A 24,850-nucleotide genomic window follows, 5' to 3' on the forward strand; every position below is an offset into this window, starting at 1 on the left:
GTATTTATGTTGGACAAAATGATTGTTTGAATTACTTATACCCCCAGCAGACAAAATTACAATCAATCAAACAATTAGCCTATAAAGTAAACTTTAGTCTGAATTCAAATGAAACCAAGATTTATATAAATGCTTTGCAAAAGTTAAGAGTTGGATCAAGTTATATCAGACTTAGAAAACAGGTGTGCACCGTCAACAAGGTCTGCAATCGTCAACTTCATTCTTAAACATGCTGAAGTATAATATTTCAAAAGACAATACCAGATACTTATGTAAACAATGTTCCAATACAGCTCATCAGACATTCCCATAATACCCAGTAATGTATTAAAAAATTTAATTAAAAGTTGAATTTTACACTTACTTTCGAAATGTACAAAAATCCTTCCTGCCAAACATTCTATTTCATCAATCAAGTAAATGTAATGATTTAGTCACTAAAAGCTGCAAGCTATACTTTATAAATTTCAATTTAATAATCCATAAATCATCTGCAATCAAAACAGTTTGGCAGAAAGTAGTAGCTTAATCAAACTTGAAGTGTGCATGAAACTCATTGGGTGTATATAAATCTAGCATTAATCTTTGAAGTATCTGTTTTATTTCTGATAAATATTAATAAAACTAACTTTGAATAACCATAAATTCTATAAAATTGATTGACAGCAACAACAAAAAATATCAAACTCCAATACAAGCTTCTTTTTTGTTGTTGGAAAAACTACAAGGGGAGATAATTCTTAAATATTAATTTTATTTTTCTAATCCCCATAAATTATATCACATATCTTTAACAACTATAGGTCAATGTACGGTCTTCAACACGGTACCAGGGCCCTGTCTACTACGTGTCTATTACAATCAATAGGAAAGTGTTCTATTAATGTTATATGCCATGTACGCTAAACAGGATAAAACGCATGGTGACTCCATTTTTTCTGTTGTTTTCTGAACGCATTTTATAAGAGCTATTTTCTCACATTTTACTTTGGAATTCTATCATTTGTTTTACCTTCAAATATTCATATAATGATACTTTTACCTTAAAAATGCCTCTGTTTAATCCATACAAAATGATTCATATTTTCACAGCGTATAGCTTGAAAACACTCGGTGACCTATCATTGTGTTTTTCATATTGTTAGCATATCACAATAATTATGTACTACATCTTTGACAAGAGTATGTAAGGAAAAATTCTATCAATTTTCGTTGAACATTATATATTATACTCCCCTACATTGTACTACCATTATTGGAAATTTCGATTATTTAGTAGTGCCGGTATCATGTCCTTGTACCCATAAAATTTCATGCAAAAGTTACCATAACAGTAACCTGTATTTTTTTAAAAGAAAATTAAAAGTTCGAGTCTATGATACTAAACCTATATGTAGACCGTAAAAACCCTTTACATGCATGTGAAGAAGATGTAAAAAATATTTCGAAGAAAAACTGGAACAGAACTGAAATTAAATGAATTTCTGATGTTTAGGCTGTTTTCTCTTTATCAAAATATTTTTCTCTTTTCACGAAAAATCAAACTGACATACAGCAATGTACATAACGCAGTAATTTTAAGCGGTTGATTTATTATTGTGTTGCTAAATATCAGTAGCCCCCTGTCACGTATGATATCGTTAATTATCGCGAGATTTAAACTCAAACGCGCAGAAGATTTCGAGATCAGCGTTGATTAGTAGCTTATGTGAAACTGGTCTATTAGTAATCATGCAATATCTGCCAAGAAATTTGAGCAGTTAATTATCAAAGTTAACTGCACAAAATAATTTTTTTTTTTATCCTACCTGAATTTTGAATAAAAGAAATACACCAAGAAAACTGTATAAAGTGGAAGTCAATTTTGCCTAGAATTAAATTTTCCAGTAAGAATTCCTGCTTCCCTTAGTTCAAAATTATGACTTGATGAGAGATTAACAGCTACTTTTTACAATATGTTGGGTTAAGATATGAATATTATTACCTGCAATTAACTTTATCTAGATCATAATACACCTGCCTCACCTGAGATAGGGAACCAGATCTAACAGTACTGAATGGTACTTCAACAAATGTAACATATGGTGCATAGACACACTATAAAATATCTTTCTTCTTGGTTCATTATTAAACTTAATAAGACAGTCATAGATTGCTTTTCAAAGCTATAAGCTTTAATTAGGTCCAGTGGCAAATATGTCATACATGTTCAGGACAAGTCAGTGCTAATATGATAATCTCATTCAGAAGTAGCATGTTCTCTACCTAAAAAGTTTCTGCAAGAGGGTCTTTAATTTTGACATACAAAAGTTAAAGACCCTCTATTCTTTATATTGCAGCTTTATACAAGACATGCACTGATTTTCTTCAAGAGGAAAAAAATTCACTTAAAAAACAGTGGTCCTTTGATTATTCAGGCAAAATTGATCCCTTAGCTTAGGAGAAACGTCAGACCTGTCACCCCCACTTAGAACACCAGATCCTCTGTTTCTATACTTGATGGACAAAACAAATATTTGACTTTGTAGAAGCTGATGACAGCTCGTAATCTAATATAATGTCAACTTCCTAATCAATGTAGTAAACAAACAGTAAATACAGAAATTTGACAATGGTCAGTTTATCTTTATATCAAACTTCTGTTTAGTTCAATACACTACAGAATCTTAAAACTTTGTAATGGGTGGTATCAGACAGGTCTTCACAATCTTTATTTCACATGTTTTCATGCTTATAACTTATCATTATCAGTGTCTATAAGTGGAAAATAGGGAGAAAAAAATAATGTGTAAGATTTCAATTGTTAAATGGCTATTTTATTTCCAGTGTGTTTATGCACATACCCCTCCCCATATATGACCCTCATTGTAAAATTCAGCATATATAACTATTAATCCAAATGTTTGTTTTCTTTACAATTGTTTCAAATATAGGTATATATATAAACAACCATAAAATTATAGGTAACACAAATTCAGTCAAACTGTTACCATCTATTTTTCACATACTGCATAGTCGGTAATAAAATGTTCCGAAATGTTCCGAAATGACAAATGTAAAACAATTCAAACCAGAAAACTAATTGTCTGACTTATGCACCATAAACTAATGCTCTATTTTATACTGGTCAGGTATCACAAAATTAAATTTTAGAGCCATAGTTGAACAGGATATATGAAAGCTTACCTTTTGTCTCATCATAACATATCATTCAATAAAAGTTCTGTAACCAAAATGGTCAACTTAAATATATACCACTGACTGGATGGACAAAAATATCCACTGACCATAACAGACCGATGTTTATCCCATAGGAGAATAAGTACTAATTGCTGATATTAAGATCAAAGGAAAACTGACCCAGAATCTAGTATAACACTATAAAATTACATGTATTTGTAATAAGTAATTACTGATGTTATCAAATATATGTCCTGGCTTTCATCAGGGATACATTATGGGCAGTGGGCAGTGAAAGGATTATGCATGTTATAGTTTTCAAAAGGGATAGTTTTGGAAATATACTATATCTAAATGATCTACAACACTATGAAATTACATAGCTATATTTTTAATGAATTATCTGTAATTACTGAAGTAATCAAATAAATGTCCTGGTTTTCATCAGGGATACAGTATGAAGTGGGCAGTTACTAAGAGGATATGGCATGTTTAAATTTTAATGAGGGATAATTTTAGAAATATTTTATGTGTTCATTGAAAACAGAACTAAGTGAAACCAAATAAAACATATTGATGATGCCATTCTCAATCTTATCATGCATTGCTTGCCAAGTTTCTTTCAGTCTTTTCATAAGGAAATTTTACAGTATAAAATGAGTTATCAATTATTTCATAAACATGTATCGACATCTTTTAGGACCACATCAAAACACACTTGGAGTACCTTACATTGGATATTGGGAAGACAACATTATTACAACATTTGTTTCCATAAAATAAAAAAGGTTTTTGAAAGACTTTCAAATGAATAATAAACAATTACTAATTGTGCAGTACAAAAATAATTTTTAATGCAGGATTCAGAAATATATGACAGAAAAACCTACCTCAAATTTATGGCTAGAAAACATTTGTTTTATCTTTTCAGTTCTGTTATACGACTACTACACTGACATGAGTTGTATTCGTTAAAAGTAGCCGATCAAATTAAAGGAAATAATTGATGAGAATAAAATAAGGAAATAAAAATGTGACAATAAGAAAACTTATGTACCTGGCTTCTTGACGCACCTTTTTGACTTCCCTAATATCTGATTAACATCGTTCAAATTAATGTTCTGCCACATTCTATTCTTATTTCATTTCCCTTAAATTTCAATTTCTACTGAATGAATAGCACTTTAATGTCACAATGGAATTTTTAATAATTTCAATTCAATTATTTTAATTAACACCAAAGATAAATCTTTTAACTTATATTTTCTTGTCAAATTGTTTTTTGTAAAAAAAATCAAAGTATAAATTTTTCATTGTCCAAGACATAAAAATAGTCTCATAAATTAAGAGTTTTATTAAATTAAATCTAAAACTAATCAAAACACAATAAAATCCACTTTATAAAATACATACCCCAGAACAACCTTTCAAGATCAACCGCAGTTCAAAATTTAAATCCAATTTTCATCAACAATAAATTTTAATTTTTAACCTGTCAGCTCTTTAAAGTTTTTTAAATTTCAAAATCATGTCGAAAATTTTACTCATATAGTCATAATAGGTGAGATAAAAACAGCTTTCTTGAAGATAAGTGTAAATTTGACATGGTTTATTAAAACAAACAAAGAGATTTACTTTTCAAATCTTATAAAAGTATTATGTCATGTTTGTTCATAGAGTACATGGGTGGTTTACACCACAAGGTGTTTTAATTCTATGCCACCTACAATCATCTGTGGACAGGTAAAAATCCTAAGAATCAACATTAAATATGGGATTAAGTACTGGTCAAGACAGCTAATCAACTAACAATACAATTACCTCTAATCAGATTAGGGACGATTTTTAATTCAACCCTATTAATGGCATTGGATGTGACACTTCACATAAATATCGCATTAACACAGCAGTAGTCGTAACAATAACTAACGCCATTTTTGTATCTGACATCCCCAACTATTACGGACAGGAAGTAATAACCTCTGTTGGTACAGGTGAAAACCGCTACCCGATTGATTTTAGATCAAAATAATTGAGACGATAAACAGAAGGAGAAAATTTCTTTTTAAAAGTGATGATATTGATCTAGTTTTTATAATTTATTGGAAATTAATGAGAGTTTATTAAGTCCCAATGGATGAATTATGACTGCTTTCTACAAAATTATCTCCGACTAATATATCAATTAATTAAACAAACTAATCAATAGGGCTGTACTGACAACATTTCTCATTTCTGGTTTGATTTTTTTTATTAAAGAGATACTGGAATTTCCAAAGTGTTTGTATTCAATACATGTATATAGCCTGCATTTTCAAATAGAAACATCTGAAGACTGAAGAATGATAATTAATATAGAGTCAGAAATGGCTTAAATTACCTCTATTTTCCCACATTAATTTAATGTTTTGCTGTAAGCTAAAAGGTTGTAAACAGTTTAACTGTAAGAAGTACATAAAAAACAAATAATAAAAAATCAAGCAGTAATAGATAGATCTTCATTTTTTTATATATATCTTTAATGTAGAATTATTTTCAATTTAAAAACAACATATCATAGACAAACATTGCTAACATGGTTAAGGTATATGGTTGAGATTTACAACAAATGGTCAAGTGGAGTTTTTGTTTCTTTAATGCATGTTTCACCACCATGCTTTTAATTTACAAAATTAAAAACAACCACTTTTTCAAGCAACCCAATAAATCTTTAACCCATTTTATTTATCTGATTTTTTCTTCATCCCTAATTATATTTTTTAACATTCTTATCTAGAATTTGACACCCAGACATTTTCCACCCAACAGATGGTTTTCAGGGAAAATTCATCCATATATTGACAAAACAGCTATGTTATTGAATATCGTAGTATCTCAAATCTATGATAGAGATAAATGATCTTATTGCTTTCTCCGATTATCTAGGTTGTCTAACGAAGCAGCATTTCTTGTCAATAAATCCATTTCTGACTTTTGAATAATGTATTTTGAATAATTAAATAGACCACAACATATCAATTTCTTCATTTTTTCATAGGACAAGCATCACTTATTTCTGAGAATTAAATCGGCAACATCTGCCTGGCAAGTTTTTCATTAAAACATGGTTAATCAATGGAAATATTTTGTACCTACTTAAAAATAACAGAAATTCCTCTTGACTAGTACAAAATGAATAGTCTACTTGATTACATTTATAGAATTATTTTTTATTATTTCATTTAATGGTGTTTTTCTGTAATAAGGTGGTCACATATTTACGATGTCGCCTATTTCTATAGCGATTGATTGTCATGTGTAACATATGGATGATGGCTTCACAGAGAAAAGTTATAGAGATTAAAATCATTTAATCAGATACAAACCCTTTTTTGATAGGCTTAAAAACATTTATAACAAATGGACTTACACATTCAAACTAATGATAGAGTATTTATATGGCTATAAAAAAAATTTTAAGACCATTTTATGTCCATGTTTAATGATTATGTGAAGGTCTTTCAGTACATAGATTTCATTCAATTCTCATTTCACATACAGGCAAAATATTTTGTTAATTTAAAAAATAATTTAAGCTCAAAATTAAAAGCTTGTGCTGCCATCATGCCATGACTTATTGGTTTTACTGCAATAGACTGCAGTGTATATTTCCTGTTTTTATTAAATGTGTGAGGGGCCTCAGTGGCAGATTGGTCTAAGTTGTTGAACTACTGTATCACTAGCCAATCAATACTGAGATTGCGAGTTAAAACCCTTCAAGGGGCAAGTGGTGCACTTGACTCCAATCTTAAATGACTAGGACTGTTTTCATATCGAAAGTCATGGTTCTCTCCAGGCACTACAGCATGATAAGAACTGACAGCCACTGAATAGCACAATAATGTTGAAGGTGGCATTAAACACCAATCAATCAAATAATCAAATGTGAAGAAGCATGTAAATAATGTTTATTATACATATAGTTTTTAGTAGGATTTTTGTTTTATGCTACCCCCCATGTTATGTAGTCTCTATATAGTGTTTTGATCATTGTAGAAGACCAAACACTGTCCCAGAGATGTTAATATTTATGTCATTTGGTCAGTTGTGGAGAGTTGACATTTTCAAATCATACCACATGTTCTTATATTTATATCTCCACAAAGTAATCTGTCTCACTGATGCATACGGTACCCAACATCTTTTTCAAAAAGTTCTATCTCACTTATCAGTACCAGGCCCGTAGCCAGGAATTTCCAAATGGGGGTTATTTGGCCTCAAAAACTCAACTTTAGCAGTCACAATTTGAACAGAACGTTGACTTTAACAGTCGTTATTTGTTTTCAAGGGGGGGGGGGGGGGAGGGGTTCGGACGAACCCCCCTGGCTACGGGTATGAGTACACATAATGAAGTGGAGTCTAAATGACAATTCCCTCTCCTAAAATATTTAAAAAAGTAAATACCTGACTTATCATTTTCTCAAAGACTACATCCTGCATTTTGATTGAGTCCTGGGATGTGTACAACAGCAAGGACTAAGCCCAAACTTACTAGCATATATTTAATTGTGAATCATAACGTTGCCATTGATTATACATTACTGAATCATGATACTTTGTTTTATAGTGATTCACTTGTTATTCATCAATCAGTATCCATTGACTTATTGTCATTAAACCCCACAGGAACATTTTCTGTTCAGGAATGCATAACTGATAATTCTGCACTATTACTGAACATCGTAATAGCTGATCAATACTAAATCATTGTTTCTAAGATGCATATAACACATTACATGTCATTGAGTAGCAGATCCAGAAATGTTCATAAGAGGGAGCCCAGTGACTGCCTAAGAGGGGGCCTGATACAGTCATGCTTCGGTGATTATAAAATACATAATTTTTCCCACAAAAGGGGAGCCCAGGACCCCTCCTAAATCCAATTACTTAATTACTTAAGGAATTTTATATGTAATATGTAAAAACATAAGGAGATGTGGTATGATTGTAATTACCGATAGACCACTATCTATTAAAATTTTTAAACTAATGAGCGAAGAATTACAGACCGCGACTGTGGCCTTCAATCATGTATAAGCAAAACCCTTACAGCTTTAAAAGATCTCGAGACGAAATAATATGAAACAATGCAACAAAAAATTAGCTATTTACTTTCTAAAAAGCATATTCATCTATTATCAATAATTTTTTACATCACAATTTTTGTATCCAGTTAAACAAATATGAATAATGGAATAGGAAGAACAGAATATATCAGAGTGACCAAATATTGACTAGGTCAAAAAGACTTGCTTGCATGCTAGACAATTAGATGGAAAAAGAAGCAATTTGATGCTACTAGAATAATTAACACAATAAATATTGATTTTTGCGAAAATAAAACCATTGTGTGTATTGGGTTTCATTTAAATATTATTTTAAATACATCAAACATAATCAAAACTTTAAATAAACATAAAGGATCTAATTTACCTGAAATAATGGAATTTTTCACTGGTTTATAGTTGTAAGTTAACAATATGTAAACTCCATCTATGTATTAAACAAATATTTTATAGTCGTTAGCTGTAAGTTCAAATAGACCATATTTCATCCTCTATTTTTTAACAGCATCCAATCAATATTGATGAAAACACTCATGTGATCATCAGCCTGGATCTGAATCTTTGAAATGTTTTTTTCCAGCTGTAGAATTAAGGACATTAGGAAGCTCATTATTTTCATGCTTCATTATGGTTTTTATTGAACTAAACCTCCAAGCATCAGTTGAAATGTGGAATTTGAGAACAAAACAATTCATTAAAAAACATAAAAAGTGGAATTAACAAGAGATATGTTGATGAATCAGTAATTCTTAATCCCAAAGCACTTTTTGTACCCAACTTCCTGTATTTGATTAAAGATGTCATTTCCAACTGAAGAGAGGGAGCTTAACAACTAAATGGGAAAAAATTACAAAAAACCTTTTATCTCAAATTACATCTAAAAATTATCATTAAAAGGAAATTCAGTAGTTCACTAATAAAGATCAACCCACCCTCATATAAAAATCTCTTTCTGAATTTGCACAAAATATTTGCACCTTTACATGCCCACAACACTATAGATACTTGATATTCCCTTCCGTTTTGGTTTTGTCAAATGGATGCGAGGATTAGTGTTGAAATTATGATACAAGTCACTTCTCAATTCAAAGTACTATATATATTGTATATATATATTTTATTCTGAAGAACTTATGTTGATACAATGGTATACAGAAATACATAGACATACATAATAATACTATAAAACATGGTGAGGTTACAGCAAATAGAGAAGAAAAGAATGCACAGGTTTGGTGGATTCCATTTTATCAGAGAGAAACCATTTTTGTATAAATGATTCTAATGAGCTTACACAGCTTTTTAAGTTTTGATTGTTTTGAAAAATTCATAACTGCTTTAAACTTGAGAGTATTAATGTTGGTACAGAATTTTTCATCTATACATTCTTTCCTTTCTTTGGATAAATATGTACATTCTAAAATATAGTGAAATTCATCTCCAATTTCATTACTATTACATAAGTTACAAGTTCGATTTTTTCTGGGTATGTTTTTCCATCTACTCTATTCAGAAATTATTGCGGGAATTTGTTATTGCAATATTTGAAAACAGAACAAAAATGCTGGATTGATTATTGAGATTTTAGGACAAGGCGCATTATAAATAGGTATATATATTGGACACCAGATGCAAGTTCCTATTATTGAGATTTTCACCCAGTCCCATTATTTGCATATATATTAAAAACATTGCAATAATTTTTTATATAAAAAAAACACATGCATTATTTGAGTTCTTGAGCTTATTAATTTCTGTGCCAGTAATTTATGAACTTCATACTATTCCCAGATGAAACCTTAAAAATAAAGTTTAGTTTATTGCAATCTGACCGATTTCTTATGACTGATTCTAGAAACTTAGAAAAAGTACCCTGACTTTACACTTCATCATTTTTCATTTACCAAATTATTCCAATGTAATTATCACTTCAGCCATTTTATGTCATTTTAGACAACAAAATCAATTTCTTCATTGTTTTAAGGTTTTGTCTTCATCAGTTGCCATGGTTACCTTTGACTGTAAATTTTTATTATTACTGTAATTTTCTGGTGTGATATTTAATAGTAAATAATATCTGATCATCCATTGATGGTTATATTCATACCGGTACTTAAAAATGTCTTTTGAGTTTAGACAATGATTATTAGCAGGACATTTGAGAATCAACAATTTTATTGATATCAAACTGTTTCATAATGGATATACTTTTTACTTTTTCTCAGACAAACATAACTGATAAGAGTGAAAAATAAAGAGGCAGGAGAGAGATTACAACTAAAAAAATGCCGGACAAAATTTTTCATTCAACTATTCCCCCGTTCTGTCAATAAAAATCAAATGGTAGAACCCTAACATCAGAGGAACTGGTCTAGATATTGTGGCCCAATATATGTACTAGTGAAAGGATGATTTTTTTTAAAAGAATTTGTAATTGTAAAATTGACAATACAATGATAAATAGACTACACATATCTATTAATTTTTTATAGAATCAAATTTCTTAATTTGCATTAAAAAGCCTTTTACAAAGCTGAATATTGATCATCCTTCAAATCATAAAAGGGATCATGTGTACAAAAGGGTCAAAAGTATTGTTATTGAAACAGCTTACAAGTCATAACAGGGACAGACTACCAGTTATAGTAGAGGAGAGTTGTAACTTCAGCTGTTCAGAAAGTCGTAGAGCAATCTGTCATTTCATACACATCAAAGAAGATGCAACTTCATAAACTGCCCCATATCTAACCTTTTAACCCAAAAGAATTTCAAAGTCTTCAATGTTAAAGTGTGAAATTGCCGTTAGTCCAACAATACTAGTTCAGCTGGCGGGTCTTCAAGAGCACCTGCTCATGAAAGGTAAACATCAAAAATTAGTCTCACCTGTGAAAATACTCTCATAACGGAACAAATAACTCCTGGTCAATTGGTCAAGTGCGGTACTGTTATCCTACTGTCCTGAACTCCTGATATTGACAACCGATTTTAACAGCTTTTTCTTTTGTATCTCATTATTGTTTCATTATTTATAATTCAAGCTGATGGCCGTTTTAAAGGGTACTGTGTAAAGTAACAATATGTACAAACAAGCTTTTATCATAGAGGGACAATAGCATATCTTGACCAGATTAGCTTTATCTGTCTGTGGATTACAAGCTGCAAGAAGGTCTTGTAATACAAATTTGTATCAGAGTTACCCATATTGTTCTGGTCTTTAGTCTTTTTTTTCCTTCAAATTTTTCAAATATATAATGAGATTTCATTATAAGATTCCCCAAAAAGGAAATTTTCAATGTGAAATATGTCTTGTTACATTGGGATCATTATTACTTAAAATTAGACAAGTCTGAAACTAAATATTTGTGTCTACCATAAATTAACATTTAAAAAAAAAAGACTACATTTTTAAGATAAATGCTCATGAAATTATTTGCAAAAATTTTAATAAATTTTTAAGCAATATTTATGCATATGCAAAATTAAAACCAATTTCCTCCTAAATAAACATGTTTACAGAAATGATATTTTTCAATTATTCCGTCATTTTACTCCTATATAAAATTTCAATGCATTATGTTTATTAAATTGATTTTTTAAAACAATTTATGCAAATAATTTGAAAACTGAAATAAGTTATAATCATACAATACCTACAGAATCCAGTAAGCTCTAAATTCCTTTAGTTATCCAATAATTTAAGAAATTATTTAGAGTCAATTTACCTCACACTATCAATTTACCAACCATGTACTAACTAAATCAGGTAAGTCTATTTGTTACTTCCGTGTAATTTAAACTAATTAATGATGTGGTCACTCACATCAAATCAAACACAAACAAATAAAGACACCTACCTGGGCATAATCAATGGCTTTGTCATCTTCTGGACATCGGAAAACTCCTGTGCTGTAAGCAGAAAACAAACTATTGTTATTGACCGAATATATTCATAGCTTGTCGTTAATCTTCGCTAATATTATGTTTACTGGTTTATGAGCTAGTCATAATGATATACATCAGCATCACAAATCTATTGTATTCACCTAAACATGATTGGACATCCACTCGACTCTCCACCGATCTTTACAAAACTACTCAGTTCTTAAATAAAACCCTGTCAAAAACATCGGCGTCAAAAGGGATAAATATCCTGTATTATATTCATGTTTTTATACCAATCTGACAAAAACTGAAAGGCGGCCAGGCCTAAAACAAAGGGATAAAGCATGTCCTTACATACAAAAGATCTTCGTAACGGCCCTGTTTTTTCGACCGTAAACATCTGATTGATTTAACTGTTGATAGACGATAAAACAACCAAACTTTTTATCTACTCACAATCTGAAGAGAAATTTAAATTTAACCGATCCTACTTTAGATGTACAATGTTTTCTTTATAAGAGGAAAAAGTCTTTATTTGTTAAAACAAAACTAAAAATTGTCTTTGATGAATATAAATAAAGGTTTTAAAGTAAGATAAATACACATATCAGCTTACGCTCTTGAGATAGGTTCAAGATTTACGAGCTACAAGTAAGAACAAAACATTAGAATTACTAATGTATTATTTATACCTTATATAAATCAACAAAGAAAAAATATTATGTTTGAAATGATGCCAATTTTTACCTTAAAGTGATAATAACTTTTCTAAATTTAGCGTGTTAATTTACTCTTTAAAAAGAATCTTACCGAATTTTTCATTTTATCTCTCTAAAAATAGTGAGACATCATATGGTTATATTTATATTTAAAAGGAACCCTGTCAGATTACTGTCTAATTTTAGTGATGAAAATTTTCTTCCATTGTTGTAAAACATTTCTTTTATGAGAATCTTATGCAATATTGACCTTCAATTTAAAATAAAACAAACAAATATGTAAAACAAATATTACTACTTAAAAGAATAATAGCTGGTTTTCAATTTTCAAATTTGAATACCAATTTCAGAAAAAAAAAGTATAAGAAAAAAAAATCTAACTGTAAATGATTATCACTGATGAGTCTATTTGTAGACCAAAACATGCATCTTGCGCAAATACAAAGTTTCAATCCTGGTATCTTAATGATGAGTTTGTTTATCTAATACTAAACAGAATTATACATTTTAAAAAATTCTAATTTAATATCAGAAAAAAATTGTATGAAAAAATAAAACTTACTTTGAATGTTTCTTGATAATTTTCAAGCTAGCCCTAATAAGATCCTGTCTCCCAAATGCTGGAGGGTCCCTAGAATTGGATAAACCGGGCATATCCCTGTTACTTATTACACCCATCATTTATGATGTGTATCCCCGAGAGTTTCATGGACAAATTAAATACCAACACCTTACTCTAAGTTTGAATAAATTAAAAAGTTTTGTTAACATGTTACGGGCAGATGGACAGACAGATGTATTTATTCTGTCATCTGATTGGTTAACAATATTTTTGAGAAAACTTTTCGCACACGACCAACCGCTACTAGCAAAAACTCTTGTTGTGGCTGCATTATTCAAATAACACTTCAAAGAAATTCTTCATAACAGTGCATGCTGTTATTTTCTTTTACAAACACTTGCTGACACGCGCCTTTTACAGTTATTCATAGAAATTTTGTGATCTTATCTGATATGCGGGTATTAACCCACCAAATCATCTATTATAATTTTATACAAAAGATTTTGAAAATTTTGAAAATCTATTGAAATTTTACGACAGTCGTTTGAACAGGAGTCCAGATTATAATTGTAAAGTAGTTATTATAAAACTGATTTGGTATGGTAATTATTGTGGTTCGGTGATCATTTTGTACTGCACTTACAACAGATGGATAGCTTCACTTGATTCAGAAAGAAGGGGCAAAACGGTCAATTTAAAATAACCTTCAAATTATTATTGTTAAACTTTCTATTTGAAAATATGACATAGAATTATTGAAACCTAAATCATAGCTTAGATATCTTTTGAATAATTTTTAAATTCAATCCTTTTATGTATGTATTACTTATGAATGTAAAAGTTTTACTGAGATACAAGTCAATATACAAAGCATATAGCACATAACTCATACATGTATTCTTCTGTCAAAATCTTTGTAAGAGTTATTTCCCTTTTTTCAACTGCTGGTATACAAGTCTACTATTGTTTATAAATGATAAGATTACTATTAGTGCATTAATATGTCTATTCCTTTTCATAATATGTATTTTTGTGCCATATGAAAATCTGCTGCTTGAATAATAAAAAAGCTAAAAAAAAACTACTGAAGTATCATTTGAAGCCTGCTAAAAAACATATTCACAAATCAATCCTAATTAAAATATTAAATTCAAATTTCATCTCAACAATAATAAAAATTTATGAAATGTGAAACTTTAAAAAAAAATATGTAAAAAAAAAATACTTCTGTAATAAATGTATATTAGATTGTAAACTTTTATTCTAATAACACTAAATATAAATTGATACAATACTGTAAGCTTCAATATCAAAATTGTTCCAAAGGGAATATGTATATATTTCAAAATCCTACGAAAAACTAATTTACCATGTGGATGTGCATTTACTTTTTTTTAAACTAAAATCATCTACCATGAATTTCTTAAATTAATAAAAAAACACATACTGGTAGATAATATTCACCTTGTAACTTTTTCTGTAAACATACTTGTAAAACAACCTTATATCAAATGATCGCTATATGTTCTATACTTGTTTTATAAACTGATATCTATGTTTTGGTCCAGCGATAAAATCTTTAACGACATAAGTTTTTATGTAACACACCTCTAATAAAGAAATAAATCTTCACAAATTTATCTAATAAAGAAATGAATTGTTATCTTTTAATGTACAAGATAGCCCTTGGCTAAGGTTGGACCTTCTATCTATACACAAAATCAATCAAATTAATTTTAATAATCAGATTCTATGGTTAAAGCCCTTGGGTTCTATGACTGAACTTTTCAGTTGTCTTCCAACTGTACATGAATATATGAAATTTACTTGAAATTAATTGATTCTGATACCCCTAGTGGATAAGACAAGTGGCATGGTGTCCATTGTGAAGATGATAGAATAAAAGAAAGATTTCAAATTAATTTAATAATGGTTCAGCTCAGACTATGGTCAGTAAGGAATTGAATAAAAGAATGATTACAAATTGATGAGTTGATGGTTGAACTTTTTCATTAGATTAATGAGATCAAATTTTATCTGGATTATTTATCTTTAAAAGTCACGCATATGGAATAAATTTAAAATATCAACCTTTGATGTATCAAAAAGCGCAATTTTACACTAGGGAGCATCAAACACTTGAAACAGGTTTTTAGATTCTTCGTCTGTCCCTAGTCTAACTTTTTACCATGCAAAATTTCTTGTGAATGTTATTTCATATATGTTTTAGTATATAGTTATCAAAGGTACCAGGATTATAACTTAATATGCCAGATGCGCGTTTCGTTTTCATAAGACTCATCAGCGATGCTCAGATCTAAATAGTTAGGCAAAGTTTTTCAGTAATGTATAATTGAATAGTTAATGTAGTAAAATCTCAAAATGATAATGACAGTGATTAATCATAAGGTTAATGATGACGATAAAAGCTTTCTCTCATAACCATCTGATAATGATAATAGATTTTAATTCATTGTCAACAACAGCTGAACACTTAAAAGTGAACCGATAAAATGTTAGGGAAATAAATCTTGACTGCTTTTAAAAAAAAAAAATTGTGCCATTATTATAACTTTGATAACTTCAACACATTGAAGCTTAAACGATTATGACCTTAAATATCACTAAAAGCATTAAATAAATGTGAAATTATGACATTCAAAATTATTTTAACCTTTCCAGGACGAAATATTTTCTATGTCTTGATGTCTTGATGTTGCAATTTTTACATCAAAAGTCAAGGGGTCACTGAAGAAAGTGATGATCATCATCTTCAAATTCACCCTTAAATACACATAAATCTTAAACCTAGCTACTGCAAAATGTATACAAAATGTGTTATATGTACTAGTTAATTGTCTTACATCTGATAAAAGTTACTTTAAATGGTTTATGTTGTGCTTTTACACCAGGTTAGGGGAGGGTTGAGTGTTCACAAACAAGTTCAACCCCGCCACAATCTCTATTTGCCTCTCCCTAGACAGAAGCCATAGTTTAGTGCTTGTTGTTGGTTCAAGATAATTGTCATAAATTATTTTGTCAAAAATTAGGTCATTTCATGAGTTTGTTCAATATATTTCGACGACTTGTTTCATATATTTCATGTTGTGGCTTATAATAGCCAACTATAAGGTATGGGTTTTCTAATTAGTTGAATGCTGTACGGTTGCCTATAATTGCTTACATTCACTTTATTTCAAGCTTGGTGGATATATATAGTTGTTTCATTGGCAATCATACCACATCTCCTTATTTTTATAGCCCTATAGATATTGATATACCATTACATTATATTGGTAGCCCTCCTAATGCTTAACCTGATCAGGAATTAATATTTAATTATGCTTACATTATACAAAAAAAATTTTGGATACTGTTCAAGTTTAAAACATCAATTATCATCTCTACATGTCTATCAAAAATTGTAAAGAAAAGGACATATTTATCCATGTTGTTGTCAAAGAATTTTAAAATGCTCTTTAGTGGTCATTTTTAGGCCACAGTGACCAGGATATAGGTACATGATGATAGTAGTTTTTTTAAACTACCTTGATTTGCTATACAGCCCTTGCAGGGTCGGTATAAAAGGTACAATTGAAAAGAAAGGACATATTTTTCCATGTTGTTATATTGAAGAATGTTTTAAAATACTTTTTAGTGGTCATTTTTAGGACACCAGGAAATAGGTACATGATAATGGGAGTAACTATCTTGACTGGCTATACAGCCCTCACATGGTCGGTATAATAGGTACAAAACAATCATGTCCACTTTTATTCCAAGTCATCAATGTCCCTAATCAGGGACCCATCAGGTAGCCAAACATTAAAGGCGATTACAGGTAATACAGGTATTCTATCACCTGTGTTTTATCAAAGCTTAGTGCTGTAAATGCCCAATGTTTCATAGATCAAATTGAGGGGACGTCCCATTAAATGGTAATTACGATATTGACGATAACGAGGGGTATCTTTATCACACCTGGTTTTTATTTTTACCTGATGATTATCTGTATAGATACAATGTCATCAAACTTATTGTGACAGGTTATATTTTACATGGGTGACGTTTATGGGGTTACATATGCTAGTATTTCTGTCAGTGACTCAATCAGATGACAAAATCTAAAATCAGGGGGTGGAGGTTCAAGATTTGTTATATAGGCAACCTTGGATTGTCATTGGGTTGCTGTCCTTTTGACATATTCTACAGATCTCCTTTTATTCATGTTTATGCATATCTATTGATTTATGCCTATCAGTTTATTTATGTATATCTGTTAATTTATATGCATATCTATTAATTCATGCATATCTGTTAATTTATGCATGAAATGGGGAATGTGTCAAAGAGACAACAACCCGACCAAATAAAAAATAACAGCAGAGGGTCACCAACAGGTCTTCAATGTAGCGAGAAATTCCCGCACCCGGAGGCGTCCTTCAGCTGGCCCCTCAACAAATATATACTAGTCCAGTGATAATGAACGCCATACTAATTTCCAAATTGTACACAAGAAACTAAAATTAAAATAATACAAGACTAACAAAGGCCAGAGGCTCCTCACATTGCATTTTTTAGAAATAAATAACAATACAAAAATTTCACAATTTACAGCAAATAAAATTATAATAGGCCTCATCAACCCATAAATTTCCCCAATGTGTCATTTTCTCTCAAATATTCTTTTCTAAAAGTTAACTTAAACCTTACCATTAATGGAATTTAATGCTGAGCTTTTGTATCCAATTGAATAAGTCAAAATTTTGTGAAGTTAATGTATTTATTTTTTTCTTTTTTAAATTTGTCATGCAAACAAACAACAATGGCCTTAAAAGCTACACTTTAGTCTAAAACAAACAAAAAAGGTCAAATGAACAACAGCCCAGTACAAAACAATACATCACTAATAGACAGCCAAGCATGTGAAGTTCACATCTGTTCTAAAGTCTAAAAAAATCAATTTGTTTTATATGTTAATGATATAATGACCCTTAGGACATATGCATTATATTTTCATTTTTCAGGATAAATATACATTAAATCACTTCTGGATGAAATTGTATTCTAGATCAAAGTTGAGACTTATCTACTATAAGAGTATAAAATATGTATTGATCATATGTTCTGTAAATTCAGAAATTATTGCAATGTTTTTATAATTGTGAAAAATGCAAGTGGGTTATAATTGCAATAAGTTAAACTCGCATTTTCAATTTTTTTATATAAATTACACAGGATTATAATGAAAAAATGAAAAATAAATGCAAACAATAATTTCGGAATTTACATAGTACTGTTTGGAATCAATTACATAACTGTTAGATGATTACTAGTAAATTTTTTTTAAAGGGGACATTTAAACACAAAAGGAACTTTAATATTTTTGTGGTGCATTGTTATTCAAAATACCACTTTGCCTGGTTATCTTTTCTAACCAGTATAAGCTAAGATAAAACTGGACACAAAAAGGGGGGATGGAAGGGAGGCTTTGTTGTGATATCTCTAGCAATAAAGTTTATTAATTTTTTATTGGTCATACATCTCAAATGTTAACCCCTTCCTGCTAATCGAATCTAAAGCCTTCCATTTTACTTTTTTTTATTCATGTTAAGTAACGAAATTTAAACCATGGCTACATTTACACTTAAATTGTCTAGTACCTGGTGTACATAATTTTCTATTTCAAAAATATTAATTACCAGCAGCAATTTTTTTCTATTCAAACATATGTACTGCTTTTCTTTCTGTCACAAGAGTATGTTTACTTTTTCTTTATTAATTGTTTAACTGATCATTAATTTTGTATACATTTAAAATTTCTGGTCAATGAATTTATATCTTATTTCTAAAGAACTTATATAAATAATGAGGTAAACGTAGCATAGATTTAAAGGTTAAAATGTCAACACGGCCCACACACAAATGTCATAATGTCTTGATCTCAAATTTTACAAAATCTGGCAACAACACAATTTTTTTTATATAAAATATGAATGAAGATTTAATTGCTATCTGATTAAAATTATACAAAAAACTACAATGTTTCTCACTTTATATTATATATGTCTCTCATAATTCTCTGGTTAATCACGATAGAAGCAGCACCTTTTAACAAAAGTATTCCCAGGAGCATACGATATGATTATAAATTCAATATACATTTTTAAAAGGGGTGAAATCAGATACAGAGGAACAATCAAAATCAACAAATTAAAAAAAACCTGTAAACATCATGGCAAAGGAAAAACAAACAACACCATCACCAAAGAAAAACAGTTCACACCATGGTCAACGAATAACAGTCAACAAAATGGCCAAAGAATAATAGTCAACACAATGGCCAAAGAATAATAGTCAACACCATAGTAAAAAAAAAAAGTCAACACCATGGTCAAAGAATAATTGTCAACACAATGGCCAAAGAATAATAGTCAACACCATGGTCAAGGAAAAACAGGCAACACCATGGTCAAAGAAAAACAGGTAACAACATGCTCAAAGAAAAACAGGTAACACCATGGTAAAAAAAACCCAGGCAACACCATGGTCAAAGAAAAACATGTAGCAGCATGGTCAAAGAAAACAGCCAACACCATGGCACAGGAAAAGGGTAACACCATGGTCTAAGAAAAACAGGTAATACCGTGGTCAAGAAAAACAGGTAACACCATGGTCAAAGAAAAACCAGCCAACATCATGGCTGAGGAAAAACAGTCAACACCATTGTCAAAGAAAAACAGCCAATACCATGGCCGAGGAAAAACAGGTAACACCATGGTCAAAGAAAAACAGGTAACACCATGGTCAAAGAAAAACAGGTAAACACCATGGTCAAAGAAAAACAGTCAACACCATTGTCAAGGAAAAACAATCAACACTATGGTCAAAGAAAAACAAGCAACATCATGGTCAAAGAAAAACAGGCAACACCATGGTCAAAGAAAAACAAACAAAATCATGGTTAAAGAAAAACAGCCAACATCATGGCCGAGGAAAAAGAGTCAACACCATTGTCAAAGAAAAACAAGCAACATCATGATCAAAGAAAAACAAGTAACACCATGGTCAAAGAAAAATAGGTAAACACCATGGTCAAAGAAAAACAGATAAACACCATAGTCAAAGAAAAACAGTCAACACCACGGTCAAAGAAAAACAGCCAACACCATGGTCAAAGAAAAACAAACAAAATCATGGTCAAAGAAAAACAGCCAACACCATGGTCAAAGAAAAACAAACAAAATCATGGTCAAAGAAAAACAGCCAACATCATGGTCAAAGAAAAACAGGCAACACCATGGTCAAAGAAAAACAGGTAAACACCATGGTCAAAGAAAAACAGATAAACACCATAGTCAAAGAAAAACAGTCAACACCATGGTCAAAGAAAAACAGCCAACACCATGGTCAAAGAAAAACAAGCAACATCATGGTCAAAGAAAAACCAGCAACACCATGGCCAAAGAAAAACAGGCAACCCCTAGGCCAAAGAAAACAGCCAATTACCATGACCAAAGAAAAAACATTAAACGGGGGTCTCAGTTGGGGGTTCTGATTTACTGTTTTGTCAGATGCTTGTATCCCGCTTACACTATGTACGTAAGCAATTCTCATTTTTGTAATTTACCGTATCCCACTAGACTTCATTTCCCGTTTTCATGGCACAATAATTTGACTTTCAAGTGTCACGCTTACAAAAAAAAACCCACTTAACACCATGGCAAACAAAAAACAGTAAACACATTGCCCAAAGAAAACCAATAAAAAGACAAACACAACTCCTCTTAAAACAAGAGTATATATATAAAAAAAAAATTATAAGTTGAATTAAAAATCAAATTAAATTTACGCAAATTTAATTTCTAGTTAATACAGACCTAAAGATTTTGAAAAACCATGCAAAACCAGATAACTCACAAAACTGCATTATGCATGATATATTTTCCTTCTAAAATTAAATATTACAGACCTCTAATATTCCAGGTCTACCCTTTCTAGCTTTGACAGTTTTCCCATGATGTCATCTTCAACCATAAATGTCAAACTGCCCAGTCCAAAGTATTTGGCAGATATACAAAATACTTCTAAATCACTTACGTGTAAAAAATCTTCTGTCATATTTTAACAAAGGATGTTATTCTAACATTTCAAAAAAGTTCTAAAATTCAATCTATAAGATAAACAGATATATAACCACTTATAAATGATTAAAAATTCCATATAAGTATAAAAATATACCTCAGATGAGATAAAATGGCTATCATTTAGGTTATTTCAAATATACTTCACCTGTACCCTCTAAAATGCATCACATCCAATATTAAATGTGTCATTACACCAGTTTATGATAAACCAAGTTGATCAAGATACAATATCAATACTCATTTATTACATTGGTGGCATTGAATTACATTGATTTCCCAGTGAAATGAAAACCGACAATTTCACTCCTCACGTTTATTTCACTCCTCTGACATCATACCACAAGACGTTGATTACGTTGGATTAATTGTGAATGCGTAGAAAAAGATATAGTTTCTTACATTTTCTACTTTAATTTCATAAAAAAGCAATTTGCCAATGTAATAAAAAGAATAACTAATCTAAGAATTCAAATATCGAAAAATATTCAACTCGTTACCGAACTACACACATTCGTGAATTATGAATTAATGTGTTGTTCGGTCACTCGTTGAATATTTATCTCTATTTGAATTCTTCGATTAGTTATTCTATGAAAACAAAATGTCACCTACTTTGTCTGATGAATTAGATACAAGTTATTTATCAAGAGACCTCTTTATTTGATTTAGCTACATGAAGTCCATATTTTTGCAATTTTTGGTTAATAAAAGTTATTTCCCTTTTGATCAATCAAAGTATCAATAGATCCTGTTCGTATATGGCAATTTTTTTTTCTTTATGTCCATGCAATTTACATGAACATGTACAAAATCCATTCTTCCTCTTAAAATTCTCCCCAAAAAACAAAAAAAAGCCTTTCAATGGATTTACAAAAATTATTGGACTCAACTGAACAAACAATTTGATGGATGCTAATTTTTCTATGTCCCTTGCAGTGTTGCACAGGGGACAAAAATTACTTTAGAATTACAACACTTCATTTGTCTAAGAGACGCATGTATAAAGAAGATTTTCCACAATACAAACATGGTCAAAATCAAATTAATTTTAATACATAGCCAATTAAGACTCATTTCTGTTGGGGTGATGTTGGTAGCTCAGTATCCATGAGTTTTCCACTTTTTAAGTCCATGATTAAGGTTTGGTACACAAACACAATATATTTGGTTGCTAAAATATGCCTTGTGTGAAAAGAGAAATTCAGATTGTCTACCAACTCAAGAAGTTTCATCAGAATATAATTTAAGAACAAGACATATTAATTTCTGAATTAAGTGTGAAAATTGTATTGATGTCAGCAAATAAACTGGGATACATACTCAAATACATAATTTTATTTAAAACCCCAATTCCAAGTCAAATTCCTTGATTTCTTGAATTTGACTGTAGTGATTTAATTATCTCCCTTTGTCCAATAGTCATCAAATTGAAATATTATACAGGTGGTAATTATTTCCTTATTGAATTTAACCTATAAAAGGATGTTTACATTACCTGTTAAAGACCCTAGGATTATCTCAGATTATCTCATACCTGTCCATGTCAGGTGATAGTCATATAAAAGGATGTTTACGTTACCTGTTAAAGACCCTAGGATTATCTCAGATTATCTCATACCTGTCCATGTCAGGTGACAGCCAATGTGTTACAAGTCATCTAAACAATTGATGCCATGATAGGTTGCTATAGGTCAATACACATAATATTGATGAAAAACAAATGAAGACTTGTAGGGACCCCACACATTGGTTCAGCTCAGGGACCAATGTTGAAAGATAAATATGAATTTTGAATAAAGATTGACAAAAAAATAGTTCTCTGTTTTAGTAGATAAATATTTAATGTTTAAAATACATCAAGATGGTCTACAGTGAAAGATTCTAGGTGCTGATCAGAGGCAGATTTAAAGGGGGGGGTTGTGTGCAGGGGGCCCTGCCCCTCCCCCTTTTCCTGGAAAAATTTGGTTGATCTTATAGGGAATCGCTAAAGCATAACCAGAACAGGCCCCTTCTTAGGCAGTCTGAGTGGGCCCCCACTTACGAAAATTTCTGGATCCGCCACTGCTGAAGTGTGTAGTTTTTTAATTTACATAACAGTTTTCCTTTTATTGGTCCATAAGCTATATTATTATACTTCACTTTAAAATGCCATATTTTGATTGGCTAATACGAGGGTGTTAATTTACTCTATCACATGGTTGAGAGGGTAACAATTGTTTTGAATGTTACCTTCTCGTCTAAACCAATCAAAAATCAACAATTTAAAGGATTGAATTTACATTGAATTGAATACAATGCTTATATAAGTTTTACGTTTTGGCTCAGATTTTATTATACTGTCAAAATTTAAAAATTTAAAATTTTTTTAAAAATGGCTTAAATTTGTTGTTTTTTTCTAATACCCATAACGTTGTTATGTACGTGACATCATTGAAAATACTTTGAAACAAATTGAATCTGTAAAAGACAATAATGGTAGGACGTTCAGTATAATAAATCAAATAACACATAGCTAAGAGAATGATAGAGCAGAGTGGTACCCCTTGAAAAAGCATTGTCAACCTTGGCTTCACCGCGGTTGACAATGTTTTCTCAGGGTACCAATTTGCTCTATCACCTTCTCAGCTATGTGTTATTTATATAATGTTTTTTTTTGGTCCTATGACTCTTGATGTGCCTCAATATCAGTGGGCTATCAGGTTTATGGTTTTAGGCATTCCTGGTGCAGATGGGTTCAGAACTTCAAAAGTGAGGTTATTACAGTTTTGATTCATTTTGTTTATTTTACCCTAGCATTTATATTTTACTTGCTTTGTACTTTGGAAAGTGTATATAACTACAGCATTATGTTTTAATTTACTGTATGTACTATTAACTTCAAAAACATTTTTGTTGTCCTCTTTGTCATATTTAATAATAAATACATGCAATAATATCTGAATGTACAGTACTTTTAAATCAAAACTTTAAAATAACTGTATCAAACAAAAACTTTATCCTGGTACAGGGACCCAATTATTTACCTCATTATATGTATATATATGACTTCAGGGCATTTTTTTCATAACTGTCAGAAGGGCAGATTGTTTTTCTATCAAATATTTGACTGCAAAATTTCAATTACTTTCTCCTATTAGTTACTGTTTTGGATATTAATAGGGTAATTTACATCTAATGGTAAAAATGAAAAATTAAATTTGACCATTTACTCAGACAATCATCCACCCTTTGCATTTCAAATCTACATAAAAGTTA

General features: G+C 30.4%; 1 protein-coding gene across 6 annotated transcripts in view; it reads right to left on the reverse strand.

The window, feature by feature from the left end:
- LOC139528237 (TNF receptor-associated factor 4-like) overlaps positions 1-24,850 on the reverse strand; it is a 72,484-nt gene that overhangs the window by 17,466 nt on the left and 30,168 nt on the right. For 2 of the 6 annotated variants that reach the window (XR_011665552.1, XM_071324122.1), the window contains exon 2: positions 12,140-12,191. Coding sequence is in view for 2 of the 6 variants with exons in the window: in XM_071324122.1 (XP_071180223.1) it covers positions 12,140-12,191 (52 nt within the window). In the remaining 4 variants the exon portion in view is untranslated. Of the gene's footprint in view, positions 1-7,623; positions 7,753-8,652; positions 8,800-12,139; positions 12,192-13,448; positions 13,597-15,275; positions 15,300-24,850 lie in introns of those variants that run through there. The other 4 variants (XM_071324123.1, XM_071324121.1, XR_011665554.1 and 1 more) reach the window with 4 other exon arrangements.

Source organism: Mytilus edulis, chromosome 6 (assembly GCF_963676685.1).
Source record: "Mytilus edulis chromosome 6, xbMytEdul2.2, whole genome shotgun sequence".
Classification (NCBI taxonomy): domain Eukaryota; kingdom Metazoa; phylum Mollusca; class Bivalvia; order Mytilida; family Mytilidae; genus Mytilus; species Mytilus edulis.